Genomic DNA, 26,783 nt, shown 5'->3' on the forward strand with positions numbered 1-26,783 from the left:
AAACTTATGGATGGCCTAAGTAAGTGTATATATAAGTAAACTAGGAATGTTGGCATATTGCAAAACCTAGACCTAGGAGAAATATTCTTCATTGAAAAAAAATAATACAAAAAGGACTTATCAGGTATAGTCACTACTATAACATTCTACTTACAAAAATCCCACTATGCCATATTTTTTATAATAGTAAACAAAAGTTAATGAAAACAAATAACAAGATTTTAATATAATTATATATTACCATATGGAATACAAAACATTTTGTCCTTAACACATAGTACTAATAGTCTCATTTATTTCATCACCTAGGGACAATAGTTTTCTCCACTGTTCAGGAGTTAAACTAATGCCTTTCTTTCCTGGCAACAATTCACCGCCCTTCTCATAGAATTCCCGTACATCAACATAAACTTTGCCTTTAAATTCTCTGACTTTCACCAACTTTTTTCCTTGTAAAACCCAAGTAGGTTCTTTGTCGTCTGTTCTTGAACCCATTTTGGCTTTTTTCTCTGGTGGAGGGTTTCTCTAAAAATATGAATTTAAAAGAATTGATAAATAAATAAAGAGTAATTTAAAATCGTTATTAATAAATATATGAAGTTTAATAATTTTTTATTTTCATAATTTTGATCTCAATATCTAATATAGATTGATCAGAACTGATCGTTAAATATAAATTTTATAAAAAACTTAGTATCTACTAATATACTAAAATATATGTATTTTTTAGTATATTAAGTACATATAAAAAATATTTTTAGTGTATACATGTACAAATCAAGTAATTCGTAACAGTAATCAACCGGCCGGCTTTACTACGATTATTTGGAAGATTCGTATTTTCATATACAGGTTACAAACACATTGTTTATACTATAACCTTATCATTTCTAAAAATTTGCCACCGGATTTAAATAAACTTGTACGGAGTGTTTGCTATTTATATATCCGATTATTGTCTATTAAAATTAAGAAGTCACAAAGTTGTTAAACGTGATAGAACGCCACGTGTGCTTCGCATCTTAGATATGTGTGGAATACATTAAACTATTAACATTGTTTTTATTGAAATGAGTATATGGACTTTATTCATTGGTAAATTAAATTGTCTTCAACAATCGTATTTAAAATTTAAATAAAATTGCTTACATCAACTGGACCATCATCGCTATCACTGCTAGAACTTTCCTCCTTTTTCTTATTTTTAGGCATTATTTTTAATGTTTCTGTACCTCTCCTATAAAAATGAAAATCGACAATTTGAATTAAGAATTAGGAGAAAAAATATACATAGATATATTTTATTATGCAAAAAAATAACATACGTGCTTTATTTGCAAGTAAACAAAACTATATTCGTAGGAGACAAAATACTGAATTAAACAGTAAAACGTTGAGAAGAAGCTTAGTGATAATATATAAATAGAAGTTTTTCATAAAATTTATATATTTTCAATGAAAAACTACAAACATGTTAAAAGAGAAAAAAATAACGAAGTGAAGTTATCACCAAGTAACGAATTATAGTCTCTCTCTTTCTCTAATCTATGGGCATAACAATATTATTTACGCCAGCGACAGTCGAAAGTCGTTGTTGGAATAATGTTTCTCTATAAATCTATGTTACCAAACTGTAAACAAATTCATTATTGCGGATCATGGTCAATTTGAATAGGCGTCACCGTACTCGAAGTTTTTTTTTTTTATTGTTATTATTTTAAGGGCTTTTACCTTTTTCAGGTATATCAGTCCTATTGTATCCTGAACTGATTATGGCGCATGTGTTTGAATAAATTACACAATAAAAATATAAAAAAATTGTATTCAGTGTGACATAATAATACTAACAAAGAATAATCGATGTTTTTAATTTAATTTTCAATAGATTTAAACCGGCGAGGAAACAATAGTTATAATTAATGTAATTAAGTATAACTAAAGTTTGCATGTATTATCTAATAGATAATTTGTTCGTTAATATAGTAGTGGAGTTCATTTCTATGCTATATTACAAATTCTGCTGAACTTGTAATAAACTTGTAAAATCCATTAGAGTTACTCTTACCACGGTTTGTACTATTAAACGATATGAACTGAAATTGAATTATATATTCCGAAGATAAATAGTACATAATATTGTGTATGAATAATTAATAAATTATTTTTGTAGTACGCGGTTCACCGTTAAAATGGCACCTATTAAAATCAAAATATCTTTATTCATATTACTTGTATAGTTGTATGTAATTCTAATAACGCCTACGAACAGTGCTATTTCTTTTATAGGCATATAGTATATTCTTTAGAATTGAAGACGGTTTTTTTAGATGCTGTTAGACTCGACATAACATTTCTATTGCGGCAAAGAGAATTTGCATTGTACGCCTGTCAGAAAATTTGATTTAAAAATGCTATAGAGTAATATAAAGTAATGGGGGGAAAGGGATTGTTAGTAATGGAGACTGAGAATCTTATTGTTAGCAATATACCCAATCAGGTCGACCTCCTCGCGGTTCTACCTGGAAACTATCATGGTTAATTCCTGATCAATTCAACATGATGGGCTTCTCATCTATCACCCTTCACAGGTGCTCCGCTAGTATATCCCGTTAGCGCAGGTACCATACCATATTATACTGTTCTGTGGCCCATTTCCGGTTGGTTTGTTGCGGAATCATGATCTTTTCTCCTGTTTTGTGTTGTTTTGTTTTTAAAACTAAATAACTAAGTATTCGCGGTGCTGATTGCCGTTTGTTTTGGTGTTGGATGCATTTATTTATATAATGGATTCTGATAGCAGCGAAAGCTATGCACAGAGTTCTAGGTTAGGAACTCCGCAACGAAAAGCTAGAAAAAGGCACTATGACCAAAAATATTCGAAATTATGGAATCAACAAACAACGAGCAGCCTAGCACAGAACATTTAAAATTGTTCAATAAAAATATGTATAATTTCCAAAATAAACATTATCAGAATTGTTCATGCATTTTTAGTCTTAAAAAATCTTCTAAATTGAGGTGGTTAATCTACTGATTTTGCATTTTACATTCTACCAATTTCTACCAACATTTGGCACATAATCTACTTATTTTCTAAAATTCGGGTTGGCAACACTGACATAATCTCTGTAATTTGTAATAGTCTCTCTAATCTGTGCTTTGCTCAGGTTGTATTACAAAAATTATATTTTTGACAATTATCTTATATGTATGATTTTTTTTATAGATTTTTATTCCGAAACTCTAAAAATCATTCCTGTGTATCAGGTTGTATGGCGAATGCCTTAGTTTCTTTCCCATTGTATATACATAAATATTATTACTATTCTGAACTCTGAACCTTCCTATATAATTTATAGGCATTGCAAATAGTCGATGTAATTCTTTTTGCTTACTTTCTGGGGAACAAGAAAATTCTCAGTTTAGTTAAGACAGTGTCCCATGAACACTTGTTAGGCCAAAGAGATGCTGGAACCATGGAACGATTCTTCCATTCTTCGTCCTCCGGTGCATACTTCAGCACTACAGACATCTTGTATCGGTATTATAAATTTTATTCCTTTTTTTCCTATACATTTACATATTAATTTTGTGGTGATTGCAGTTTCCTACGTAAATGCGAGATCGTTTTTATTAATAAAAAAAATAAAATACTGTAATAGGTATCTGCATTTCACCATTACATCTGCATAAATTTTGCTACACTGAATATTCATTAACAATAATTTGTAATGTAAATAACCTAAATTTTGACTGGTGTTTATATTAGAAATGTGAAAGTTGTACAGATTTACAACTTTCACATTTATAATATTAGTAGAATTGATAAAGAAAGTCCTTGTGGCAGATCATTTCTCAGACCGAATGTCTGTACATTCGAATCATTCGTTCATCAAATGATCAATCAATCACCAACAGTGGTGGAATATTAAATACGATATATATCATCCATCCTTAGTTATGTTTTACTACAATTTTTTTCTAAATTATTTTTGTTGCAAAAATTAGGTGGAGTTATTTTTTAATGGGTGATAATGGAATGGTAACCCCACCCGCACTATTGGTATACACCAGTGGGGCACCAGTGAAGGATGATAGGTGAGGATGAAGCAGGTCAGTTAGCCCATTGTGATTAATTCAACAAGAATTGTTTAATGATTTCTAGGGGGAACCACATAGAGGTTGACCTAATAGGGTATATTGGGGGAAAGGGATTGTTAGTAATGGGATCTTATAGCCCCATTGTTGGCAATATACCCTCTCAGGTTGATCTCCACGCAGTGCCCCCTGGAAACCATCATGTTTAATTCTTGTCGAATTCATCATGGTGGACCAACTAACCTGCATTTATTCTCACCTATCACCTTCCACTGGTGCCTCGTCGGTGTATATCAATAGCGAGGGAGAGGTTACCAATTCATTTTCACCCATTAAAAAAAAAGGGTATATTGCTAGCAATGGGGAGGTCAAACTCCATTGCTAACAATTCCTTTCCCCCCAATTAAGTGGAATAACATTTGTAAACTGAAGATATGGAATCTTATGGATTTTAGCTTTGATCAAATCATTCTTTAGTTTTTACTGCACAAAAAATTTCAACTATATGGTTTTATAATTGCATTTTATTATTGTATTTAATACATCCATAAACATCTATATTAAAGCAAGAAGTGTGAATATAATTAATAGCTTTATGGAGTCACAATTTTGAGAATCTGAAATGTTAACCAGAATTTCAATTATTTATACTTTAAATATATTTTTCAGATATTGATGAGCTGAGGGATATATGTAATAATATAATAGCAGTCATGTTGAAACAATCACCATTGCACAAAGAAAGTGCACTTTTATCCAGATTTTTATATAAATTTGATAAAAAATTTAGAAATGATATTGGATACAGAAATTTCAAGAAGGTCAACACTGCTCTTCATACATACCTGAAGTTAAATTTACTAAAAGATGTTGAATATTTTTCCTCTACACTCCCAATGAATGATGATATATATTTACCAACAAGACAAATGTTGGAGTATGTTTTAATTCGTATAATGTCATTCTTAAAAATAATGTTTAGAATTTGCAAATGTTCTAAACAGGCTGCTGTATTTTATATGGACAGATTGAAGAGAGGTGAGAGTCATTGGATGTCCTTGATGCCTTATGCTCTACTGAGTCGAATTTGGTCCATATGTACTGTATTGCTTGAACATGCATGTTCTTGGTACACCAATTTATATAAGTATCTTGACAAATTACAGTTGAAAGGTGTGAAATTTTTACCAGATGCTTATGAGCTCCCAGTTGATATAGAACTGTGGATTGACTTAAAAAATATTGATAGTTATGGCAGATTTGACTGGTCTGAAAAAAGACATTTACAAATAGATCCCAATTTGGTTGAAGAGGATGGAGAAGCTTTTGATAGCATATTAGATTATGTGAAAGAAATTAATAATGAAACACAGGAGGAAGTACATCAAATGTCATTACCAATTAATCAGGAAATTAAGTCACTACAAATTGAAACCCAATCATTTCAAAGTGTTGATAAAGGAGAGTCAATATCAAGGGAATATTTTAAGTCATTTTTTAATCCTCAAACAAGTGATAAAATGTTTAACCATTCAGCTAACAATGTAACTAATAAGGCCACATTGCAACAATTTCTTGATAAAGAGGAAACATACAGAAATGATAGTGATGCCAGATCATTAACAAAGCATCTCAGTTTTATGCAGTGGCAAACTTTAAAAACTTCTTTGGAAAAACTTGGCAACTCATTAGCTAAGAACAGAAAAATAGAAAGAAAATTTCAAAAAATATGGAAAGAAAAATGTTTGGAATATGTTTAATAAAAGTATTTGTCATTTATTATTTTATTTATATAACATTAATTATATACAATATAACTTACAGCACCATTTTGTTAGATACAAATTCATGATGACTGGCAGGCAATTAATAAGCTTTAAGTACATATGTATAGCAAATGCATAGGTCAGGTACAATATTCTCATAAAGTAATTATTTGCCTCTAGGGTTGAAAAGGTCGATACATGAATTATAAAAAAATATCAAGAAGGATATAACAATAGATAAGTAGGACTATATAAGATTTATTACCACTAGCCCATTTGACTTCAGTTTTCCTTCTAATTAGTCATATCAATGCTAATCAAATTAGGAAATAAAAATATATCAAAATACCGCAGTATAAAAAAGAATAACTTATATAATTTAGAATCTGATGTTTTTTTAATATTCATAGGTATATAGATATTTCTATAGAAATATTTTTAAATAAAAGAAAACTACACCGTGGTAATGAATCATGGAGTTTGATTTTAACTTTTATTAAGTTTGATATCTTTGCAGAATCAATTTATTGTAATTAGATTATTTTGACAATAGCAAATAGAATATTTTTTAACATTTGAGACATACTAGAGAATTTCATATTGAATGGCATATATATATCATATGGCATATATAAATGATAAAGTATTAGATTGATGCTTAACGTTATCATTTTTATAAATTGTACTATTTGCGCTTTTTCTTAAAAATTTAATTCTTGTTTGCCATAAAAAAAATAATTTTTGTATGAATGTGGTGTTTAAGCAAAACACATTAAAAATACACAAGAGTTCAAAATTAATTTTGGAACCAGGAATTTTCGTGTTAAACATATTTTTTCAATATATATATTTTAATGTAATGATTGAAAAATACGTAAGATCCGAGTTTTGGAACTGGAACTTATTGTTAATAATTAGTACCTATGTATTAGGCATTTGAGATATGAAAAATTTAAAACAATTTTATAAATAATGAAATTTGTAACGGTATGATAAATACCTGTTGTTTGTTTCTATTGCAAGTACATTAAATACACAATATTAGTAAGCCGTAATTCAGTTTCCATTAATGCTTAACAGTTCTACAAATTTTACATTAGAATGTATTAAGGAAACTTTAAAATTCGATGGCAATAGATTGTAGCGTTTATATTGAGCTTAGAATAAAATGCGAGATTGGAATGTTTTTGGTCATAAAATAACATTGCTTCTGTGTAAGAAAGCGAGTGAGCAAGAGATTTTGAAGCAGACTAAATTAACATAGAACAATGTGGATATAAAGGTATCGTTAAAACTTGTGTGTTTAAATTTGGCATTGCTCCCTCTTCAAGATATATAATGAACTCTTTCTACTTCATTTTTTATTAGTTGATAATTTTTGTAGGCGGGCCTTCAAACCTCCCTCTTTCTTGGGTTGCGTTAGAGCCTTCCGTTCTTCCTGAAGTTTTTTAGCTTCTTTTAATCTGGAATAAATGTCGGCCGTTAATTATCAAACTATTTGTTTTTATCTAAATGTAGGTTAAGTTGACTCCGTAGAACAATTATTGTGCAACTACTGATAATATTTGTTATGAATACTCCGTACTGACTTATTATTATTACTTAACTAAAATACAAAATTTACTTGACTGTAATACATCAACGTGATTTGTTTGGGCGTTGTACAATTATTATGACATATGAATATATTTAAAAGTTACAATTTTGAAATTAGTAATGTTATAAAAGTTAATAAGCTGTAAATTAATAAAAAAGTAACTCACTTTTCCTTTATGGCTATTTGTTCTTCTTTTTTATAAATATCTTTAAAATCACTACAAAACGATGTCCACATTGAAAAAAACTCTTTCGGTTCACAATCTTCTAATTTTCCACACTTTGGAGTGTATTGGTAAAATTTTACAGTAGCTATAAATTTATTACGACAATCGTCTAAGTTTTCATTTTCAGCTTTCAATTTTTCTTCAGCAGAGTTCATAAACGAAGTCATTTTTTCTCTGAATACTTCGAGCCTCTTTGCAGATTCCTCAAACATTTGAGATTGACCATCATTTTCTATAACTTTTTTCATTTTTTTCTTGCACGCTGTAAAAAAGGTGATAGCACATTTTATGGTGGGTCATAAACATACTACTACAACAATTTGAAAGGATAGTTTTTATATTGATAAGAAAAAAATGGGATTAAGGGACTTAATAATGTTTGCTGAGTCAGCTAGTGGTAAGAAGGGTATACTACCAATCTTTTTCATAAAAACTAAAACATACCAATCTTAGTTAACACTGTTTTTTCATTTTGTTTCAAATCAAGAATTTAAAAAGAGGTTCATAAGATTTTTGACGTTTTTACGAATAATAAGGTGAACAACTATACTCATTTACTGAGTTTTGTACTCTTTTTTTCGCAAAACGTACTCTTTTCAAATCCTGTACTCTGAAAGTACTCATTTGTATTTGTAAAATGTTTTTTTAGAACATATTTTAATTTTATTAATTAAATATTTAAAATTATTTTAAAAGTGATTTGAATTTTAGTAGAACATATCCTACATGAAAATTGAAGTTTTAATAGAAATTTCTTTATGTGTCCAGGCACTAATGCTGCTGCTGAAAGGGTATTTTCACTAGGGAATGATTACTGGAGCAGAGAGAAATCTTTTTGAAGAACTTTCTGTAAAGACATTATCTGCCGTCTTAACAGTCAAATTTAATATGCAAAATGAAAGTTTTTCAGATGTGGCTACATTATTAGACGAACATCCTCTTTTAGCAAAAAAAATCTACTTCAAGTCAACTAGTCAAAAAGTTCAACCGAAGAAAAATATGTTTTTAAAAGAAAATAAAGGTTCTTTTTTTTCGCCTATGAAATACTTGGAAAGTGTACTCTTTTTAAACAAAAAATAGTTGGTCACTTTATGAATAAGGGGGTAAAAGTACATGAAAGCGGGTACCGGTAAGTTGTTGCGTGAGCGTGATGAGGTGTGCGGCGACGTCAGCGAAGTCGAGCGCGGCCGCGCGAGCCACGTCACCCGGCTCCGGCACTGGCAACGACCACTCGCCAGCCGCCCCTCCTGCACTCCTCACCTTCATGTACGTACGTACAATAAAGTGCAGCAGTGTCACGTTTGATTGTTTCGACTGTGTACACAGAAAAATAAACTTTTATAATTAGCTTTTACCTAATACTTTATATTTGTGTAACAAATACATTAAAACTTCTTAGGCCACTATAGGGGAGGGATAGGTTGTTTAATACCAGCTGTGAAACCTTAATTATATATCTTTACAACTTTTACATTTAAGATTCTAGTTCAAGTTGGGCGAGCACGTGAGCATGCTCGACAAGTGCACTCGACGAATGCATATACTGGGCCTATTTACGTGTTTTTGTCATTTGTGGCCAACGCTCATAATTGAGTTATTAAATTTGTCGAGAGTACCCACCAAGCGACCTCTGTCAACGTGCACTGGTACTATTGTAATACTGGTTTAGAAAAATATTAATTATTGATTTATGATACTAGTAACATTAATATAAAAATTGCGTTTCGTTTCAGTTAAAAAATAAAATCAATTTGTTCCATTTCTATATAATAAACTGAATTGATAATTGGTATGATACTTTTAAAACTTCAAAAGAAAATAAATTATTACCTTGACGTCTTTCAATTTAGATAATATTTCTAAGCCAAAACCATCAGCTTGACCCCTTTGACCGTTACCTCCATTCATATAATTGCCAAGAGTTAAAATTATAGCAAACAATTTCTTAAGAGATTCACTCGTCATTAGGAACTGTAAATAAACGTAAAAAGTTTTTAGATTTATACCTTGTATAGTATAGGTTCGTATAGAAGTAACAATGATACATAATTTTCAATGTATCATTATTACCATAAGCAAATAACAGATATCATAAGTCATACGTTATAATTTGTGGAAGAGTACACAAGTATATATGGATGGCTGAAGACTGCATGGCTTGGAGTAATAATGATGAGAGTGATATTCTTATGTAGTTACGACCCTCAGTGATGAGGAAACGGAAAAACGTGTCTTTCTAATAATATCAAACAACCGTCATTTAGCAATTACAAAGATTTCGAGATTTTCAATAATAATAATAACCTTTGAAATAATTTTTAGAGTGGTATGGTTTAAAGCTCAAGGATCTACAAATCAAGTAATATAACTTATCTCTTACCTCGCAAGTGTGTTTCAAATTATCTAGTTTGTGCATAGTTGTGCTTATTGCATCTTCAAATTCCGCTTGAAACATAAAACATGAAATGCGCTCTGCAAAATTCGGTATTCCTGACAAATCATGTAAAAATGCTTCAGGTTTATCTAAAGGAACATCCGGCTTGTTTTTTAAATGTTCTTTTATAAGGGATAGCTCTTCGTCACTTGCACGCTGAAAATATATATATTTTTTTTAACAAAAATTTGTGGATAGTCAGATAGATCTTATTTATAGCATAGGATTCATACATCTGCCATGTTTAGTGCTTATGTGCTAAAGAGAAATTGATACAATAGATAATATTATAAAAGTATGAGCGAAATCAATAACATTTATTTATGACTAGTATTGAAAACACCAGAGATTTTCTTATTTATAATTTTTTTTTTCTATCTAATAGCTATAAACTTACCAATTCATAAATTTGTTGTAATGCCTCTAAACTAACTACAGATGTATCGAAATTGTATATAGCGTTTTCAATTTCCGAGAATTCGACATGTAAACTTTGAGCAAGGATACCGACATTTTGTGATCTTTTGCTATCTAATATTTTTATAGGAAGAATTTTTGTCTTCACTTCGACTTTCTTTTTAACTGGAGCTTTCACTACTTGTCGTGAGAATAAATCTGTAAATTCATCAATATTTTCTAGTTTCGTTTCTTCAATTTCCAGCCAAAGAGGTTTGATACCATTTGAGTCCTCTTCTTGATATGTTGTTGGTGGTGGAGGAGCTAATATTCGTGTCCAGTATAAAGGCTTCATGGGTGCAGCAGGTTTAACAGGAATTTTTCTCAATGCTGTAAAATGATTTTAACAATCAATTTCTTACTTAACAAAAATATTTATATTTTTAATTGGAATATACTTACTGGCTCGTTGCATACTCCATCCACCAACAGGAGGAGCTGGAAATGGAACTGGCCCTAAGTTAGGTGGTGGCGGTGGGCCAGGTGATGGAGGCCCAAGTCCTGGCATGTTTGGTGGGGGAGGCGGGCCTGATCCTGGCATTGGTGGAGGAAGTGGACTTGAACCTGGCATTGGTGGTGGCGGAGGTCCCATACCGGGCATTGGTGGTGGCGGAGGACCCATGCCGGGCATTGGTGGTGGCGGAGGTCCCATGCCGGGCATTGGTGGTGGCAGAGGTCCCATGCCAGGCATTGGTGGTGGTGGAGGTCCCATGCCGGGCATTGGTGGTGGCGGAGGTCCCATGCCGGGCATTGGTGGTGGCGGAGGTCCCATGCTGGGCATTGGTGGTGGCGGAGGTCCCATGCCGGGCATTGGTGGTGGCGGAGGTTCCATACCAGGCACCGGTGGCGTTGGAGGCTCCATACTAGACATTGATGGTGGTGGAGGACCTGTGTCTGGCATTGGGGGTGGTGGAGGTCCCATGTTAGGCATTAGTGGTGGTGAAGGACTTGCAGAACCTATATTTTGTATGGATGTAGGTGGAGATTCTACCACTGAGCTTGACGTAAGTGATGGTCCCATATCAGAGATCTGCGGCAAGTGAGGTACTATAGTAGATATTGATGGTGATACAGAAAGTTGAGTTTGTACTATTTCTGAAATTTCAGTTGATTGATGTTGATGTTCTTTCATTACAGATACTTCTTCAGATGTTGATAAAATTGGACATGTTCCTGGTGTTGGTGGTGGCGACGGAGCCACCCCTGGTGATGGAGGAGGAAGGTCTGATTGATGTTGGTTAGCACTGGGGGAAGAATCTTGCCCAGAAATTAGGGTGTTCAATATTGATGAGCATGTTGATGTTTCATTTGAATCATTTGAAGTTGCTAGTTTAAATTTCTTAGAACTATAAAGTTCTGATTCATTTGTTATAAGCTTGCTATGCGTTAAAAGATCTTTTTTTGATTGTTCTGATAGTGAAGATTGACAAGTATCAATATGGTCGTGTTGTATTTTATTAGCTTCTATATTTGTACACAAACCATCTACAGGAATGTTTATTGAGTTTGTAACATTTGTCAAAGAAATATTATCATTATTTAAATCTGAAATTATTTCAGTTTGACTACTCAGTAATTCGTTTGAAGGGCAAGTACTCGGAAATGAGGCATCAGAGGAGTTATCATGTGGAGCACTGAGATTGGTGTGACTTGAATCTTTTGTTATAGAAATTAAATTTTTGTTACTCATATTAGTATTGTCTATATTTTCACTATTTTCATCTTTTCGAAAACTCTTATTATACTCTCTACTTTTATTTAATTTACAATAATTTTCAATTTTTTCAGATCTATTTTCAGGTATTTTCTCAATGTGTTTTTCTAAACTATCTAAACTTAAATTATTCTCAATATTTACATTTGTTCTTATATGTGGGTCATTTTCAGGTATATTTATCACAGGTTTATCAGATAACTTATATACATCACTGGCATTAGATGTTTGTACTTCTTTACACACTAACTCAATCTTCTTTTTATTTAACAATTGGTGTTGAGTGTCAAAGCCCTTTTCCAAATTTTTATTAAGAGTATCAATTTGAGCACTTATTTTGAACTTTTCTAATTGATATTCTAACTCTAAAAGTTTTCTTCTTAATTGAGATATAACAGTTTTTGCTTCACTAATATCCTTTATTTCATCATTGTTATTTTGATTAAGAATTTTGTTGTTCTCCAAACTACAGTAATTTGTAATGTTTTCTTGGGCTGTATGAGGATCTCTATCTGGTGGCCATGCAGTCAGGTGTAATCGTCCTGGTGTTAATGGTTGTGGTGCTGGAGCCTCCATGTGTGCCCAATAGTACATCAAATTTGGCTGGAATAGAAAAAATAAGGTTAATTATAAATTAATTACTTATCTACAAAAATCAACTGGTGTATTTTTTATATAATCTATATAACAATGATATCCTTATTATAATTTTATACAGAAATGAAATTTGTTAGTTGAATACATTTTACTGTATATGGATTTAGATTTAAGTAAATTTTTAAAATGTTCAGTAGTAAACACATAATGGCTGATATGGTGACCTTGAAAATTGAAACTGTATTAAAATAACCAATGTGATTAAATAGGGCATGGATACATATATAGGTATGGTCTAGTGTGGGAGGAGGGGAGAGAGGTGACTCTGGTCAGGTTAACTTCTACACAATCCCCCTAGAACCATTCATGTTTAATTCTTATTGAATTTGACACATTAACTGACTTGACTTTGATTCCCTTATAATTCTTTATTGCTGTTCTGCCAATATATATTGATAGCCAGGTAGGTAGATAGATAGGGATGCCATTCATAATTCATAAAAAATCTAATCTATTTTTAATAATAAGATAGATGATAAAGTGTATGAGTTTGGATGTTTGTTACTCAATCATGCAACATAATTGAGATAGACAACCACATCCTTACCAATATTATAAATGTGAAAGTGAATTTGTTTGTTTGTTACTTTATAGCACCTTAACAACTTAAAAATTACTATAAAATTTAATATACATACACTATATGAGAAGGAGAAAAGTATAAGCTACTTTTTATTCTGATCAGTAAATATATCTCAATCACACTGGGCAAAGTCGAAAGCTAGTGTCATGTATGTATAAATTATATTATATGTTTTTTTTATGCTTTTTTAATTTTTCTCTCTATCTGCAATCAGCTGGCATTAAGAGAAATTAAGAGAGAACCACATCAAGTGAGAAGCCATCTCAAACAAATAATTCAAATGCTGGTTAGGCAAGACTTTTTGAGTCTAGACTCCTGTTTATTATAATATTCAGTAGCTTCATGGCTAGCTGGTCTTATAGCAGTGTAGTCTCTGTGTGTAAGTTTTACATTATCTCTATATTTGTTTTCTTTTTTTTTATAGATATAGTGACAAATTATTATTATTAAATTATCTAATTCCATTCTTTTCATACAGTGATGTCAATGTATTATTTTTACTTCTTACATCTATAATACTTACTGTAAATGCATAAACCTTATGGATAAGTATGTACATACTAGTAAATATTTTTACTTAAAAGTAATTAAGTAGCTATATTTCATCAATTTTGGTAAGTCTGACAGAGAATTCAAAAGACAGCCCGAGGGATTTCAATGGTAATCTTACCATTCAATTGGTTAAAATTTGTAATTACAAATGCTAATAGATTCAATAAAACAATTTATTGTAAGAATGTATATGAAAATAAAATTTATATTGTTAAATTCCAAATTACTCAATACATTTTTTATAGTAAAAAATGTCAAAATGTCAGTTGACACCTAAACCATGCTGAAATCCAAAATATAGTTTTAAGTAGCTACCTTAAATATATTCTCCTTAGGAGCATCTTTATCAGATATCTGTCGCAAAACTCCAGCTGCTAAAAGATGGGTGAAGTTTTGGATTCCAAGGTTTCTCAGATCTTGAGTGTTCAATACGCTTTTCAAATTATTATTGTCAGCAATCGATGACACAAACCAGTTGAGTAGCATTTGACCTTAAAATGTTGAAGATACACATTGCTATAATAATTACAATAAAAATTATCAAAAAATCCAACTAAGTGTAAAACAAAAAACCGAAAATGTAAATAATAATAAATAAAAATAGGCAATTAAACAGCAAGAACGTAAAAATAAAAAATGACACTTGTTTTATTTGACATATGTCTATGTACGATTTGACATTGACTCCTAACTGACATTATAGATTGCATTCAGATTCGGATACTTTTAGTAGATTTCAATTTATTTCAGTACTATATATATATATATATATATATATAGTTATTATATATATATATATATATATATATATATATATATATATATATATATATATATATATATATATATATATATATATATATATATATATATATATATATATATATATAGTTAACCTATATTTGAAAGTTTTTATATCGAAAAAGTTTCAAAAAAGTATTTTTTTATTGGATGTTAATGGAATAGTAATCTCGCCTGCGCTAACGGAATATGCAACGATGCAGGAGGATTACCACGTGGAGGTCGACCTGATAAGTATACTGCTGACAAGCAGTGGGATTGGTAGTCCGCATTACTAACAATCGCTCCCCCGCGTGCGAAAGTCGAAAATATTTTAATTTCCAAAAACTAATTGAATAATATTGAATAGGTACCATTAAGAATTTTGCACTGGTAAAAACGCAAACTCGATAAGATAAAAAAATAATGTAACGTAACGGTGCGGCTCAACAGCTGAACGTAGCTATTGAGTTAACAAGGGAGACTCAAATTTTTGATGATTTTGACTTTTTGAATTATAAAATTTCTATCTTAATATGTTTTATAGTATGAGTATATTTTTAGTTTTACGTACCGCTAGCTATTTCGATTACTTCTGTTTATAGACATTAACGGCACCACAGAATATGTTATTAACGCCGTGGTATATATCTATTGCCATTCTTAAGGACTAAGACCTAATCTCTCTGTAAACTTTAACCCTTCTAACCGATATTAAAGATATCAATTAAGATTTAAAAAGCAAATATTTTCACAAGTAACTTAAGTCATTAAGTTGAGTGTTAACTCATATAAAGTAGAAACATAAAGATGTTACGACTTGTCGTTGCAGTTGAAACTAACAATCCTAAAACATCTTTTTTTTTATACTACAAATGTGGTAAACAAGCATACTGCCCATCTGATAGTAAACGGTTATCGTGGTCTATGGACGCCTGCAATTCTAGGACTGTCCCGTGTTCGTTGCCGACCCTGAAGAAACCTTAATATAATCTTTTTAAAATTGTTGCCTCTCTTAAAAAGTTCGGTCTCTGTCCATGGAGATATAGTGTCACATATTAAAAGCGTATATATATATATATATATATATATATATATATCATATATATATCGATTATATATACAATTGTTTAAGCTACAAAAATATTTGTTGCTTGGTTTTCAAACTAGAATAGGTATAGTGTTATGATAAACTTGTAAGATATACATTTACTTTTTTATATAATTATGAGAGTAAATAATTATACGGCCCTCCGATGAAAAACAGAGTAATTGGAGTTTAAGAACACTTATAATATCAGTGATATCACTCATGCGTTGCCGATCCTTAAGAAACTTTAATACGCCCTTTTTGAAGAACCTCATGCCATAGTATCTAGGGAAAATGTCAGCAGGAAGATTATTCCACAACCTGAGTGTTCAAGGGAGGAATCTTCTATGACTGTCAATGGCGAGCGGTGCGATGGTGAAAGGTGGCTGTAGACATCATGTCGAAGAGTTGTTAATAAGATGATGTAGAAGATGCAAAGAGACTCACTACTCCTTTATCCTCCGTATATCAGTACTACGTAATTCTAAGACATATGCTGGAAATTTGCATTAAAACACTTGTTTGCGTCTCTCGCATTGTAGAACTAATAGCTCCTTTTGATAAAGAGGTTCTGATAACGAACATTTGAGAATACTACAGGGCAACAGTTATAGATACAGTTGCTTTATTATTTAGAGAAATTAATTATTAACAAGTAAAATTAGGTAAGAAGATTACGTGTTTACCTATTTAGGTACTTATTGGAACGGAGTAAAAGGGATAGTTAGTGACGAAGTCTAATAGCTCCATTGTAATATACCCTATCAAGTCGACCTCAACGTTATTATTCCTGGAAACTATATTCCTGGAAACTATCGTGATTTATTCTTATGAAATTCATCACGATGGGCTAACTGACATACTTTCATCTTTATACCCCTCACTGATGCCCCACTAGCGCATACTGATAGTGCAGGCGGGGTTACCTTTCCATTAAAAACATTTACTTATTTATACTTATTACTACATTATTTGATAATCATATTTTTTACTGACAAGGGATCTATATTATTTACATTTCAAGCTGAGCCACCGTTTACCTAATATCATTTATGTAATCAAATCACAATGTGATTATCTTATAGATAATGATAATTGTGATTTACTTCAATAAAATAACTTACCGTTAAGAATTTGTAACACAATATTTTTATGAGTATTTAATAAAAACTCTATCGTCATTAATCCGCTTTTTAAATTACATTGTATTTTAATTGTGTAATATTTTTTGGCCACTGTTAACATAATGAAGTTATACCAATGTTCTGGTTTGTTGAAGTTCAAAGTCAATATTTTTGGAGGCACATATAGCACTAGAGCACGTCTATTTTTATTTCTTTTTGCAGTGGAGCGTATTCGTTGTGACACTAATCCAGCATTGATAGTCACAAATTCTTCAGAATGTAATCCAAATATCGACACGACATCTTGAGCACTCTTCTCCTCAGTATAGCGATGGCTAAGAAATTTAACATAATTGAAATGTGCAACTGAGGAGTTTGTTAAATTTACACGACTCGCAGATAATTGCATGGTTGCAATTTGTCTACCGGGCGTTGTAATAGTCACGTATACACTAGTTAAGCAGTCATTAATAGCGCCATATCATTGCCGTATCTAATGTTATAAGATAAGAGTTTAGTCTTTATTTTTTGATAAAAGATAATTATGTTTATCATTGTGTCCATTCACCTATTTTTGCAAGTAAGGCTAAACGACTCGTCGTAATAGTGTTTGTATAGTAGAGATGTTTGCAATGGGGCTTTTGACAATTGAGTGCAACTGATTTTTTAATCTTTATTTAAGTAAAATGCCATCGAACCTACCTTCTTTAAATATTAAATAGATTTGCAATTTCTATTTACAAGATGCCATCATGTGACTGAAGATTAAAGATATAAACAGAATGTAAGAACTAGGTGTTTGTCATTTTTTCATATATTATTATTGTATTTTGATACATTATTATCTTTCAGATATTGGTGTTTCTAATTAGAATTATATCACCAAAAGTTTTATAATATATAGTTGGAATGAGTCAACCGACGTTGCTATCTCATTCTATCTCACGGACTCGCTAGCGATGTCGATTCCATCAACGAATTCGCTTGCTACTTGTCTAGAGGCCCAGGATCATTATAGAATACCTCTATTATTGAATATCCCGATTTAATGTATTCAGCATGGTTTTGAATATATTCCACATTATTAGGTATTATTATTAGTTACTGACTTCTTTATAATTAGTTTTTCTAATGTTGTAATGACAGTCCTAATTTTAATGTCTTACAAAATATGTTCAGTGTTTTATCAAAAGTCCCTTTTTATCATTTAGAGAACGAAAAGTAATGTGTAACAAAAATTTTATATTTTTAAAACATAGTGGCCTTTTGTTATTCTGTATTTTCAGATTTTATCATACATTACAATAAATCAATTATTATATGTATAAATTTAATATCAATAACAGATTTATTCGATAAAATATTAATTCACTTTCTTGTGATATTATATAATAATTCAAACCTATTTTTAAATTAGGTACCTTAGTACATTAGGTATCTTACCTTCAAACTTTTCATGTAATTGAAAATCGAGTTTTTCCGGTACAAACTTTGGTCGTACCACTTTGGACTCTGTGAGTTTGTCAAGTGTGAGAGAAGCCACTTTCCTTAGAACGTTTGATTCTGATATGGGAGTGTCGCTTACGCTAGAATGTCTTCGATCTTTTTCTGAAACACATACAATGATCTAAAATTATTTCTATTTCTTAAAAGTTAGTTCGAAGTACCTAGTAGGAGCAGTAGTAGGAGCAAGCCCAGTATATATTTTATAGGACATTTAGCCCCGCTTTTTATCATCTACTGTAAATATGCAATCTATCATACTCGTGCAATGGTGAAGGTTCTCAATTCTATTCAAAATTATTTTTACGTTTGTTACCTCATAACTCCGTCAGTCCTAAGTCGATTTGGAAAAAACCTTTTTTTATTTGAAAGGATATTTTTACAGACCGTTTAGTTAAAGAGAAAGCAAATGTTCAGTAATGAAAATTAATCAGATATATAAAATCATTTTTGTATATTTATACTTAATTATTTAGTATACTTATCGTATTTATAAATAACTAACTGCAGTTGACATAGGGCAAAATTTTAATTAAAAATATTAACATTGTCCTCCCTCATAAGTTTCGTATCGTTTTGCCAGTAGTTGCCACGTTTGGCAGGCGGCTTGGCCACCGCAGTGAAGCTATTGGTAATTTTATGAGACGCTGCTGCCCATCCCTTGTGCACTTAGTATATACATGATTGTTAAAAATCATGCCTCCCCGGGAAAATAGTTTTAAATACCCCAATGCTCTTTACATTCGCGATTACAAAAGAGTCTTATTGACAATCCACTTTTGTCGTCATAAAAACTACGACCATTCTGTCAAGAGTAAAGAGACTAAAGAGCATTGGGGTATTTAAAACTATTTTCCCGGGGAGGCATGATTTTTAACGCATAAGGCATGTCCTTACATATATGTCTCATGTGTCTCAGGTACGGATTATTCATACTTAGAGCGATAATTTATATATATTATATAGTAATGTCTATAAAAAATCGTAAAAGGATTGGTAAACAGTAGAAGGTTGGTATGTTAAACAATTTTAAACATTGTATTAAACAAAAGTTTTCTTTTTTGGTCTTGAATCTATAAAGAGACCATTCCTTTAATTGGACGACAATGAACTTTATTTCAAAAAGAATAGTGATGAAAATAAATTAACTCGATTGGTAAGTCTTTCAACAACAGTAAGTAAGGTATCAACAAACTGGTTTTGTTACTATTGTGAAGTGAAATACAATTGAGTGACAGATAGGAGTAGCATCACATTGTACGATTCTTAGCAGCGACGTTAATACCTGTTGAACTTTTTTATCGGTAAATTGGCGAACTAATCAACTTATCAGTCGAGATAAATACCTATATAGATTTTCGTGATAGATTTGTATTTATACTGATGGAAAGGTTACCTACAAATATTTATCATTGATTGCATCTTTTTTACATATAATGTAAATAATAAATAATATTTGTACCTACCTAACTACTTAAATTTTACAAACATATAGGTAATTATAATACATAATTTGACACTAACCATTTTCCAATATTGTGAGATTCGGGTCACAGGCGACTGGAGCCAGTTCAACTTTCCGATGTTTGGAGATTGTAAACGAACTTTGTCCTGGACAAGGCTTTAACCGGTTCTCGCGGAAATCATGATTGCATTCGTGTGTGGTGCGTTCCAAATGCTCAGAGCGGGGTCTAATAAAAAACGCACCCATGACCTTTTCATCGTCTCTATCATTGTTGTCATCGAAAACGTCATTTTTTTCTTCTTTGGGCATATCGTCAGTTGATAGCAAAGAGGTAGCGTCGTCGTGCGGCATATTTATGGTACGCGACGAGGTAATGGGCGAGCGCGCGATTTGCTCCGGTACATCTACTAGGGATGGTGTGAGAGTACGCAGGGGTTCGTCGTGCGCACTGTCACTCTCAGCGGAGTAATAACACTGGTTGAGCTCGACGGCGAGCGGCGTGAGCGGGTCTGTGAACACTGACTCGGAGGTAGAGTCGTTCGCCGGGGAGACGGCTGCCGGTGTTGCGGTGGCGGCCGCGGCGTTCGGCTGGTCGCGGGTCGCTGACCGCGGTTCCGCGCGCAGCCCGCACCTGCTCACCGTTACCTCTGACTGCACGCTACCCGACTCTGTGCCCTCACCATCTCGCCGTAATGTTTGAAATAAGCACTCGACCGTATCGTTATCGGATGCTTCTATCGTTTCATTGTTATCGGAATCTGGCATTTTATCAGAGTCTCTGTCGATAACATCTCGTTTTGTTTCATTTTTTTTCTTTCCATATTTTTTACTCTCACGACCTGATGATTTCCGATTTAAGTTCCTGATGAAATGTTTTCCTTTCGCTGGAGACTTTCCAGTTTTAGGTTGTTTTTCATTTGTTTGAATGTTTCCCATCGTAGTTAATTTACTGTGAGAAGTTACTCTAATATCGACTTTATCTCATATTTGATGACATAGTGAGATTAAAATGTCAATAGGAATAAAGTAAACAGGAAGTATTTTTATCACTTTCTTGGTTACTTACTTAACTGGCTATAATATTGAACCTACTACAGAAATGAATCACCACAACCAAGTAATGTGAATATTGATAACTAAGCAACGATCTGATTCATATCTTAATAAAATTATTATTTGTAATTACGAATGGAAAGTATAAAAACGTATAAAAGCAAATCACAGCCCTTCAATATAGTCAGGAATATAGAAAACATGCGCAGTTAGGGACTCTTTGGATCAATATTTTGGATGCGTTTATCTTAATCTTAAATTGGAATATCTACATCTCAATAATGAAAGTAATACAATAATAATAATAATATGTAAAGTTAATGTTCGTCAATAATGAAAACGGAATAGTCAGTAGGTAGTTTTTTCTAATTCAGCAATAAAAAATCAAAGGTAAGTGTTGAAACTGCCATCTATCTTTGTTAAATTCTAAATACCTATATTTTATAGTATCTCAATAGGTATAGTTTTTATATAATCTGCAAGATGGCGACACATACAACTAGAAATAGTAAATTTTTATTAGTAATTCTTATTTTATCAATATAACTGTAACTAAGAGGATGCCTGTACATAGGGAATATTTAAGGAAAAATCACATAAGAGGTATTAATAAGAGCAATAGAAGCCGAAAAAATAATTTTTAAAATATTATGTGACAGTTTATACTTTTATTCCGGTATCACACAAAAATTATTGCACTAAACTGGAATAAGTTTTCACAGATATGTTCCTGAAGATATACAGGAAAAATTGGTGTACCTATGTTTTATCTAAATGAGGCATCAAGAAAACAAAATAGAAGTGAGCTATTTCATAGGTTTTGCTATTTTTGAAATCGATGCGTACTAAGTAGCATGCAAAGAGCTAGATCATAAATTTAACTTTTTTACTCGACTACTGTAAAAAAGGAGGATAATCGTTTTTGGATATGTATGTATGAGCATCAGTAACTGGAGCCTAAACACTGATATTATATAAAAGTAAAAAAAGATGTCTGAATGTTTATTATTTTCACAATTATTCTTAAAAGGCTTTTTATTCTCCCTCCTCATTTTTATTTCCCTAGATATTCCACTGTAATACCACCCAAAAGCTTGCTATGTCTTTTTAATGCGTCAGTCAAATGTCGTGCAGTCTTCCGCGCCTTCATCATATGTCTGTGAGAGTCCATATCATGGCTTGTGTGGTCCCTCGATAGAGGGTATAATAAAAAAATGAATTAGTTTTTTGTGTGCATTTGTATTAAATTCAGCTTATTTTTGGTTATAAATTTATTAATTTTATTTTTAGATTAAAGAAAAGCCTAAAAAAATAAACAATAGTAAATGCTATGAAAGCAAATAACGTGATAAATAGAAGTTGATGGCATTTGGTTATGCCCGCTTTTAAAAAGTTTATTTCTGGAATTGGTTCGGAGAGAATCGTAACTGGGCTCCATTTTTGATGACGGTATTCTCTTCAATTGATGAAAATTGTCCATTATAAATCAATTTTGTTTTACTCTAAAAAGATTTACTATCGTGGTCATCCATATAAATTTCCTCATGATTTAAACGTATCTTTTTTTTAGTTCTGTATCTCAAAAGAAAAAGGTTATTTATATATATTCTTAAAGGATCAATTTGTTGTTCGTCTGTTCGTTTGTCAAGATAGTTTTCTCAGGAACACGTAGAGGTATCAAGCTAAAAATAATATTTAATGTTCAAGTTTGCAATCCCTGATTGATTGATTTCTGATTCTGAACTCAATCGGAAGATATGGTCGTTTTATAACATTATTATATAACATATATTTTCATTACTTGCAAAGGAACCAAAATCTATAGGGTACTTCCCATTGTTCTAGAATCATGTCAATCAACTAATTATCTATCACAAAAGAAAGGTTTTTTGGCATAACTTTTTTTTTTAATTTTTTTTTGTTTTCCTCGGTACGCAAATTCAACTCGCACTTGGCCGGATTTTTTTTATAAAACAAAACTTAAACTATTATGATTTTTGTATTAACGGATTTAATAACACTTGGAGCAAAATAATAAACCGCCTACAAATTCCCGTCTCACAGCCATTATTATTTTATCTGAAGTATTTCTTTAAATCAACAGTCACAAAATGTGACAACGAAAACTGCCGCTGGTAATTTGTTCTTTGTACTTTACGTAGCACCTTAGAGGCCTATAAAAGAAAACAATTGGAACAATTTTCGCCTTGAAGAGCTTTCTCATATGGAACAAGTATAAGAAATGAAACATACCCTTAGAATCACATATACATATGCATACCTAGTAACGAATGTGTGTAATTTATAACAACGTGACTAGAATAGGTAGCAGAAATAATTTCACAACGATCGAAAAGATAATAATTTGGTGAAAATATTTATACTTTTATGTAAGGTCATTTTTGTATGTAACGTATCGTTTGATTCAGATATCAATACTAATTCACCTATCTATACTAGTGGTCGCTCAGTGGTTGAAATTCGACCATGACATATATTGTAGTAAATTAATTTATTAGGGTTATGTTTGGCATTCAGTAATATTATAGACAAATAATATTATAGACAAAAAATATTAATCTATTTTCAATTTTACTATCATCATATCAGTCTTTAACTGTCCACTGCCGAACATAAGCCTCTTCTAGGGAGGGCGCTTGGCAGGCGGATTGCCAACCGCAGTTAGGCTTTGGAGATGTTTCAAGAGGAATGCTACTGCCCGTCCCTCGCCCTCCCTTAGTCGACTCTTACGACACCCACGGTAAAGGAAGGGGTCATCTATTCTATGCCGGGACTACACGGCGAATTTGACCATAGACTTTAACAATAAACAAAAGAGCATATATGTGTCAAATATAAGTAAAGTTTTTTTTTAATGATTTAATGTATTCTTTATGCATAATTATAAAAAAAATATTAGCATTCTACACTCCTTCTCTACTATATAAACTATAAGTATGCTAAATGTTTTGACCACGTACTGACATCCGATTATAATGAAATTTTGGTATAATTTCCGTGACAACAGAATATTATAAATGTTGTATTAGCTGTTACTGTCCACTACTGAACATAGCCTCCCCCATATAAAAAGGCTGTGCATTTTTATCTTATGTTATTTCTCTCATTCTCCCGGTTACTCATATTGTGAATATAAACTTATTTCAATTTCAATTATATCAATAATGGGTAGTGACATTTATGTATTTTTAATAAGTAAATATAATCTTTTTATTGCGGAGCAACAAATTTCCAGATATCTACAAAATAACAATAGATTACATAATTTATCAATTATGAGAACCAAATAGACCGACTTGTCGACTTGCCGTGTGATTCCAGCATAGAATGGCCCATTCCTTCAATAAGATTTGGCACACATAGATAACTTTTATCTTTATCGAGGCAAACAAAGCCGCGAGATTACAACTAGTAATATTAAAACAAAAAATGTTTGTTTTATAGGATATTTGTAACTCAATCATGAATAAACAATTGGACGGATTTGAATGTTTGATGCATCTGCCTGTTATATACAAAAGTTAAATTACTATAAGCTACTTTTATTCTAATTTACGCGGAAAAATCCATGAAACACAGTTAGTTTCATATAAACCTAAAAATACAGAAGGAATTGACTGGAATAATTTAATGGATATTGAATCGACGTGATCTTAAAAAAAACTTGTATAAAATGTTCCTATTACAAATATTTGCCTGAAACTGAGTGAGATAGAAGACAACAAAGAAAACACGGTGCCAAATAAATTGATGAAAGACCGTAATACGTCACCTAGTAACATCAGTTTTGAGCAGCGCGTCACATCTGTATTGAGAAAATATTTTATTTATATCACAGCAGCGATTTGTCATATCATTAGACAAAATATTGGGATTTATTCTTAAAGAATGATTTGGTCATTGCATGGCAACATAGCAACATATAATCACATAAGAATAGATATTATATAAATAGACAAAAATAAATATCTACCACAAAAAAAAAAAAGTATAAGCGCTACATAACGATATACGCTGGCGGTATCTTCTTAATTTTTTTAATATTTAAATGTAGAATTTTAATAGAACTCGATATATCTTATGTTATAGTCTATGTCAATAAAATTAATAGAAAATATAAACAAACGAATAATTTTACCTGACGAAAGGGCGGGAAACGTAAAATTTGGCGGTCGAGTTTTTCTGCATTAATATTATTTTTTTATTATAATATTGATCAGATAATAAACTAATATAAATGCAAATAGCATTTATATTAGTTTATTTTCGTATATTTTAGATTTGTGTAATAGTAGCTGTAAATTAGGTAAGTTTTTGTATATATTTCTTTTTAATATATGGACCCCCCGGATGATCCCGGGGGCACTGTCCCCGAGGTCGCTCTTCATGTAATTATTAGCAATAATGAGGATTCTATGGACACAGATTGCTCTGTTAATATTTCTGATAATTCTGGAACAAAACGAAAACGTAAATCGGTAGCCGGCAATGTTTGTAGGCATTGCAATAAAAAACGTAGGAGGAATCGAGGAAGTGAAAACAATAAGAATAAATTTTCATGTGAGTGTACTCAATTCAACGAGAAAAACCAGCAACAATCTTATAACAATAATTTAATAAATAATCAGGAGAATGACTCATCTCGTCCACATAACTTTATTAGTAGAGTTTATTATGAACCTCATGATTCTGCTCCATTCACCGTTCACATACAAAAAGTTTTATCATCCCCGGATGATAATTCTACACTTCACCCAATAGCCTTTGGACGTTTCCTTCAGAAAAATCCTTTCAAAAATGTAATTGATGGTAGTCTGAAAAAGATAGGGCGAAATAGATTATCATTAGCTTTCTCTAATTATACAGATGCTAATTCTTTTATAAATAGTATGGATTTAAAATCTCATAATTATAAAGCCTTTATACCAACATTCAATTTAACAAGGATGGGAATAATAAGGGGCATTCCAACTACCTGGTCTGATGAGGAAATTATAGAAAATGTTTCAGTTCCATTAGGTTGTGGCAAAATTTTGAAAGTTAGGCGTTTAAAGAGAAAGTCTCTTGTTAACGGTAAATCTGAATTTGTAATGACTGAATCCGTTGTTATAACTTTTGATGGTCAAGTGTTACCTAAGCGAGTTTTCATATGTTATAATTCATTGCCTGTTGATTTGTACATATACCCTACCATTCAGTGTTATAATTGCTGTAGGTATGGCCATATTAAAAATCAATGTAGATTTGTTCCACGTTGTTATAAGTGTGGTCAGGCCACTCTGGAGAATCCTGTTCTGTTCATGAAGAAGATTTTTACTGCTGTTTATGCCAAGGTGCTCACCAGGCAAACAGCAAAAAATGTCCAGAATTTTCAAGGCAAAAGGCAATTAAAGAAACAATGGCTAAAAGTTGTATCTCTTATGCTGAAGCAAGCAAATTGCATGCTCCTTCTATTAAATCATATACTGACACTCTAAGATCTAATCCAGTTATTATAAATAGTACAGTAAACTCAAACCAGAATGGGATTCATAATGTAACTTCTCCTCATTCTAATAAATCTTATAAAAAAACTGTCATAGAAAAAATTCGTCGTCCTCCAAAACCCTCCTATGGGTTTGATCGTAATGAATATATCACTTTAACAAAAGACTACAATCCTCC

General features: G+C 31.6%; 3 protein-coding genes across 5 annotated transcripts; 1 reads left to right on the top strand and 2 right to left on the bottom strand.

The window, feature by feature from the left end:
* Positions 1–215: 215 nt before the first annotated feature.
* Positions 216–1,529, bottom strand: LOC113512598 (RNA polymerase II transcriptional coactivator). 2 transcript variants are annotated; one of them, XM_052900208.1, is made up of 3 exons: positions 1,330–1,529; positions 1,150–1,237; positions 216–525 (listed from the first exon to the last, which is right to left on the bottom strand). In XM_052900208.1, the coding sequence occupies exons 2-3, from the start codon at positions 1,210–1,212 to the stop codon at positions 268–270; spliced, it is 321 nt and encodes a 106-aa protein (XP_052756168.1). In that variant the 5' UTR covers positions 1,213–1,237; positions 1,330–1,529; the 3' UTR covers positions 216–267. The 2 variants fall into 2 exon arrangements, with proteins under 2 accessions (XP_052756168.1, XP_026752298.1); XM_026896497.3 differs by having other exon boundaries at positions 1,326–1,528.
* A 1,582-nt stretch (positions 1,530–3,111) lies between these two features.
* On the top strand, positions 3,112–5,877 carry LOC113512360 (uncharacterized). The gene is made up of 2 exons (XM_026896191.3): positions 3,112–3,541; positions 4,768–5,877. The coding sequence occupies exons 1-2, from the start codon at positions 3,466–3,468 to the stop codon at positions 5,856–5,858; spliced, it is 1,167 nt and encodes a 388-aa protein (XP_026751992.1). The 5' UTR covers positions 3,112–3,465; the 3' UTR covers positions 5,859–5,877.
* Positions 5,850–21,270, bottom strand: LOC113512389 (formin-2-like). 2 transcript variants are annotated; one of them, XM_026896268.3, is made up of 10 exons: positions 20,105–21,270; positions 18,521–18,685; positions 14,399–14,574; positions 10,980–12,894; positions 10,519–10,907; positions 10,068–10,277; positions 9,518–9,658; positions 8,815–9,001; positions 7,628–7,949; positions 5,850–7,327 (listed from the first exon to the last, which is right to left on the bottom strand). In XM_026896268.3, exons 1-10 carry the CDS (start codon positions 20,979–20,981, stop codon positions 7,219–7,221), a joined length of 4,491 nt encoding a protein of 1,496 aa, XP_026752069.2. In that variant the 5' UTR covers positions 20,982–21,270; the 3' UTR covers positions 5,850–7,218. The 2 variants fall into 2 exon arrangements, with proteins under 2 accessions (XP_026752069.2, XP_026752070.2); XM_026896269.3 differs by lacking the exons at positions 18,521–18,685; positions 20,105–21,270 and adding an exon at positions 17,078–17,486.
* Positions 21,271–26,783: the final 5,513 nt, after the last annotated feature.

Source organism: Galleria mellonella, unplaced genomic scaffold, assembly GCF_026898425.1.
Source record: "Galleria mellonella isolate WM207_F2 unplaced genomic scaffold, CSIRO_AGI_GalMel_v1 utg64, whole genome shotgun sequence".
Lineage (NCBI taxonomy): Eukaryota > Metazoa > Arthropoda > Insecta > Lepidoptera > Pyralidae > Galleria > Galleria mellonella.

Bases quoted from the DNA above. Each gene is read 5' to 3' on its own strand.
- LOC113512598 (XM_052900208.1), bottom strand. From the start codon at position 1,212: ATGCCTAAAAATAAGAAAAAGGAGGAAAGTTCTAGCAGTGATAGCGAT. The intron at 526-1,149 runs GTAAGCAATTTT...TCATATTTTTAG, and splicing joins GCGATGATGGTCCAGTTGAT to AGAAACCCTCCACCAGAGAA.
- LOC113512360 (XM_026896191.3), top strand. From the start codon at position 3,466: ATGCTGGAACCATGGAACGATTCTTCCATTCTTCGTCCTCCGGTGCAT. The intron at 3,542-4,767 runs GTATTATAAATT...TATATTTTTCAG, and splicing joins ACTACAGACATCTTGTATCG to ATATTGATGAGCTGAGGGAT.
- LOC113512389 (XM_026896268.3), bottom strand. From the start codon at position 20,981: ATGGGAAACATTCAAACAAATGAAAAACAACCTAAAACTGGAAAGTCT. The intron at 9,659-10,067 runs GTAAGAGATAAG...GTTTATTTACAG, and splicing joins ATTTGAAACACACTTGCGAG to TTCCTAATGACGAGTGAATC. The intron at 9,002-9,517 runs GTAATAATTTAT...CTGTGTACACAG, and splicing joins CTAAATTGAAAGACGTCAAG to TCGAAACAATCAAACGTGAC.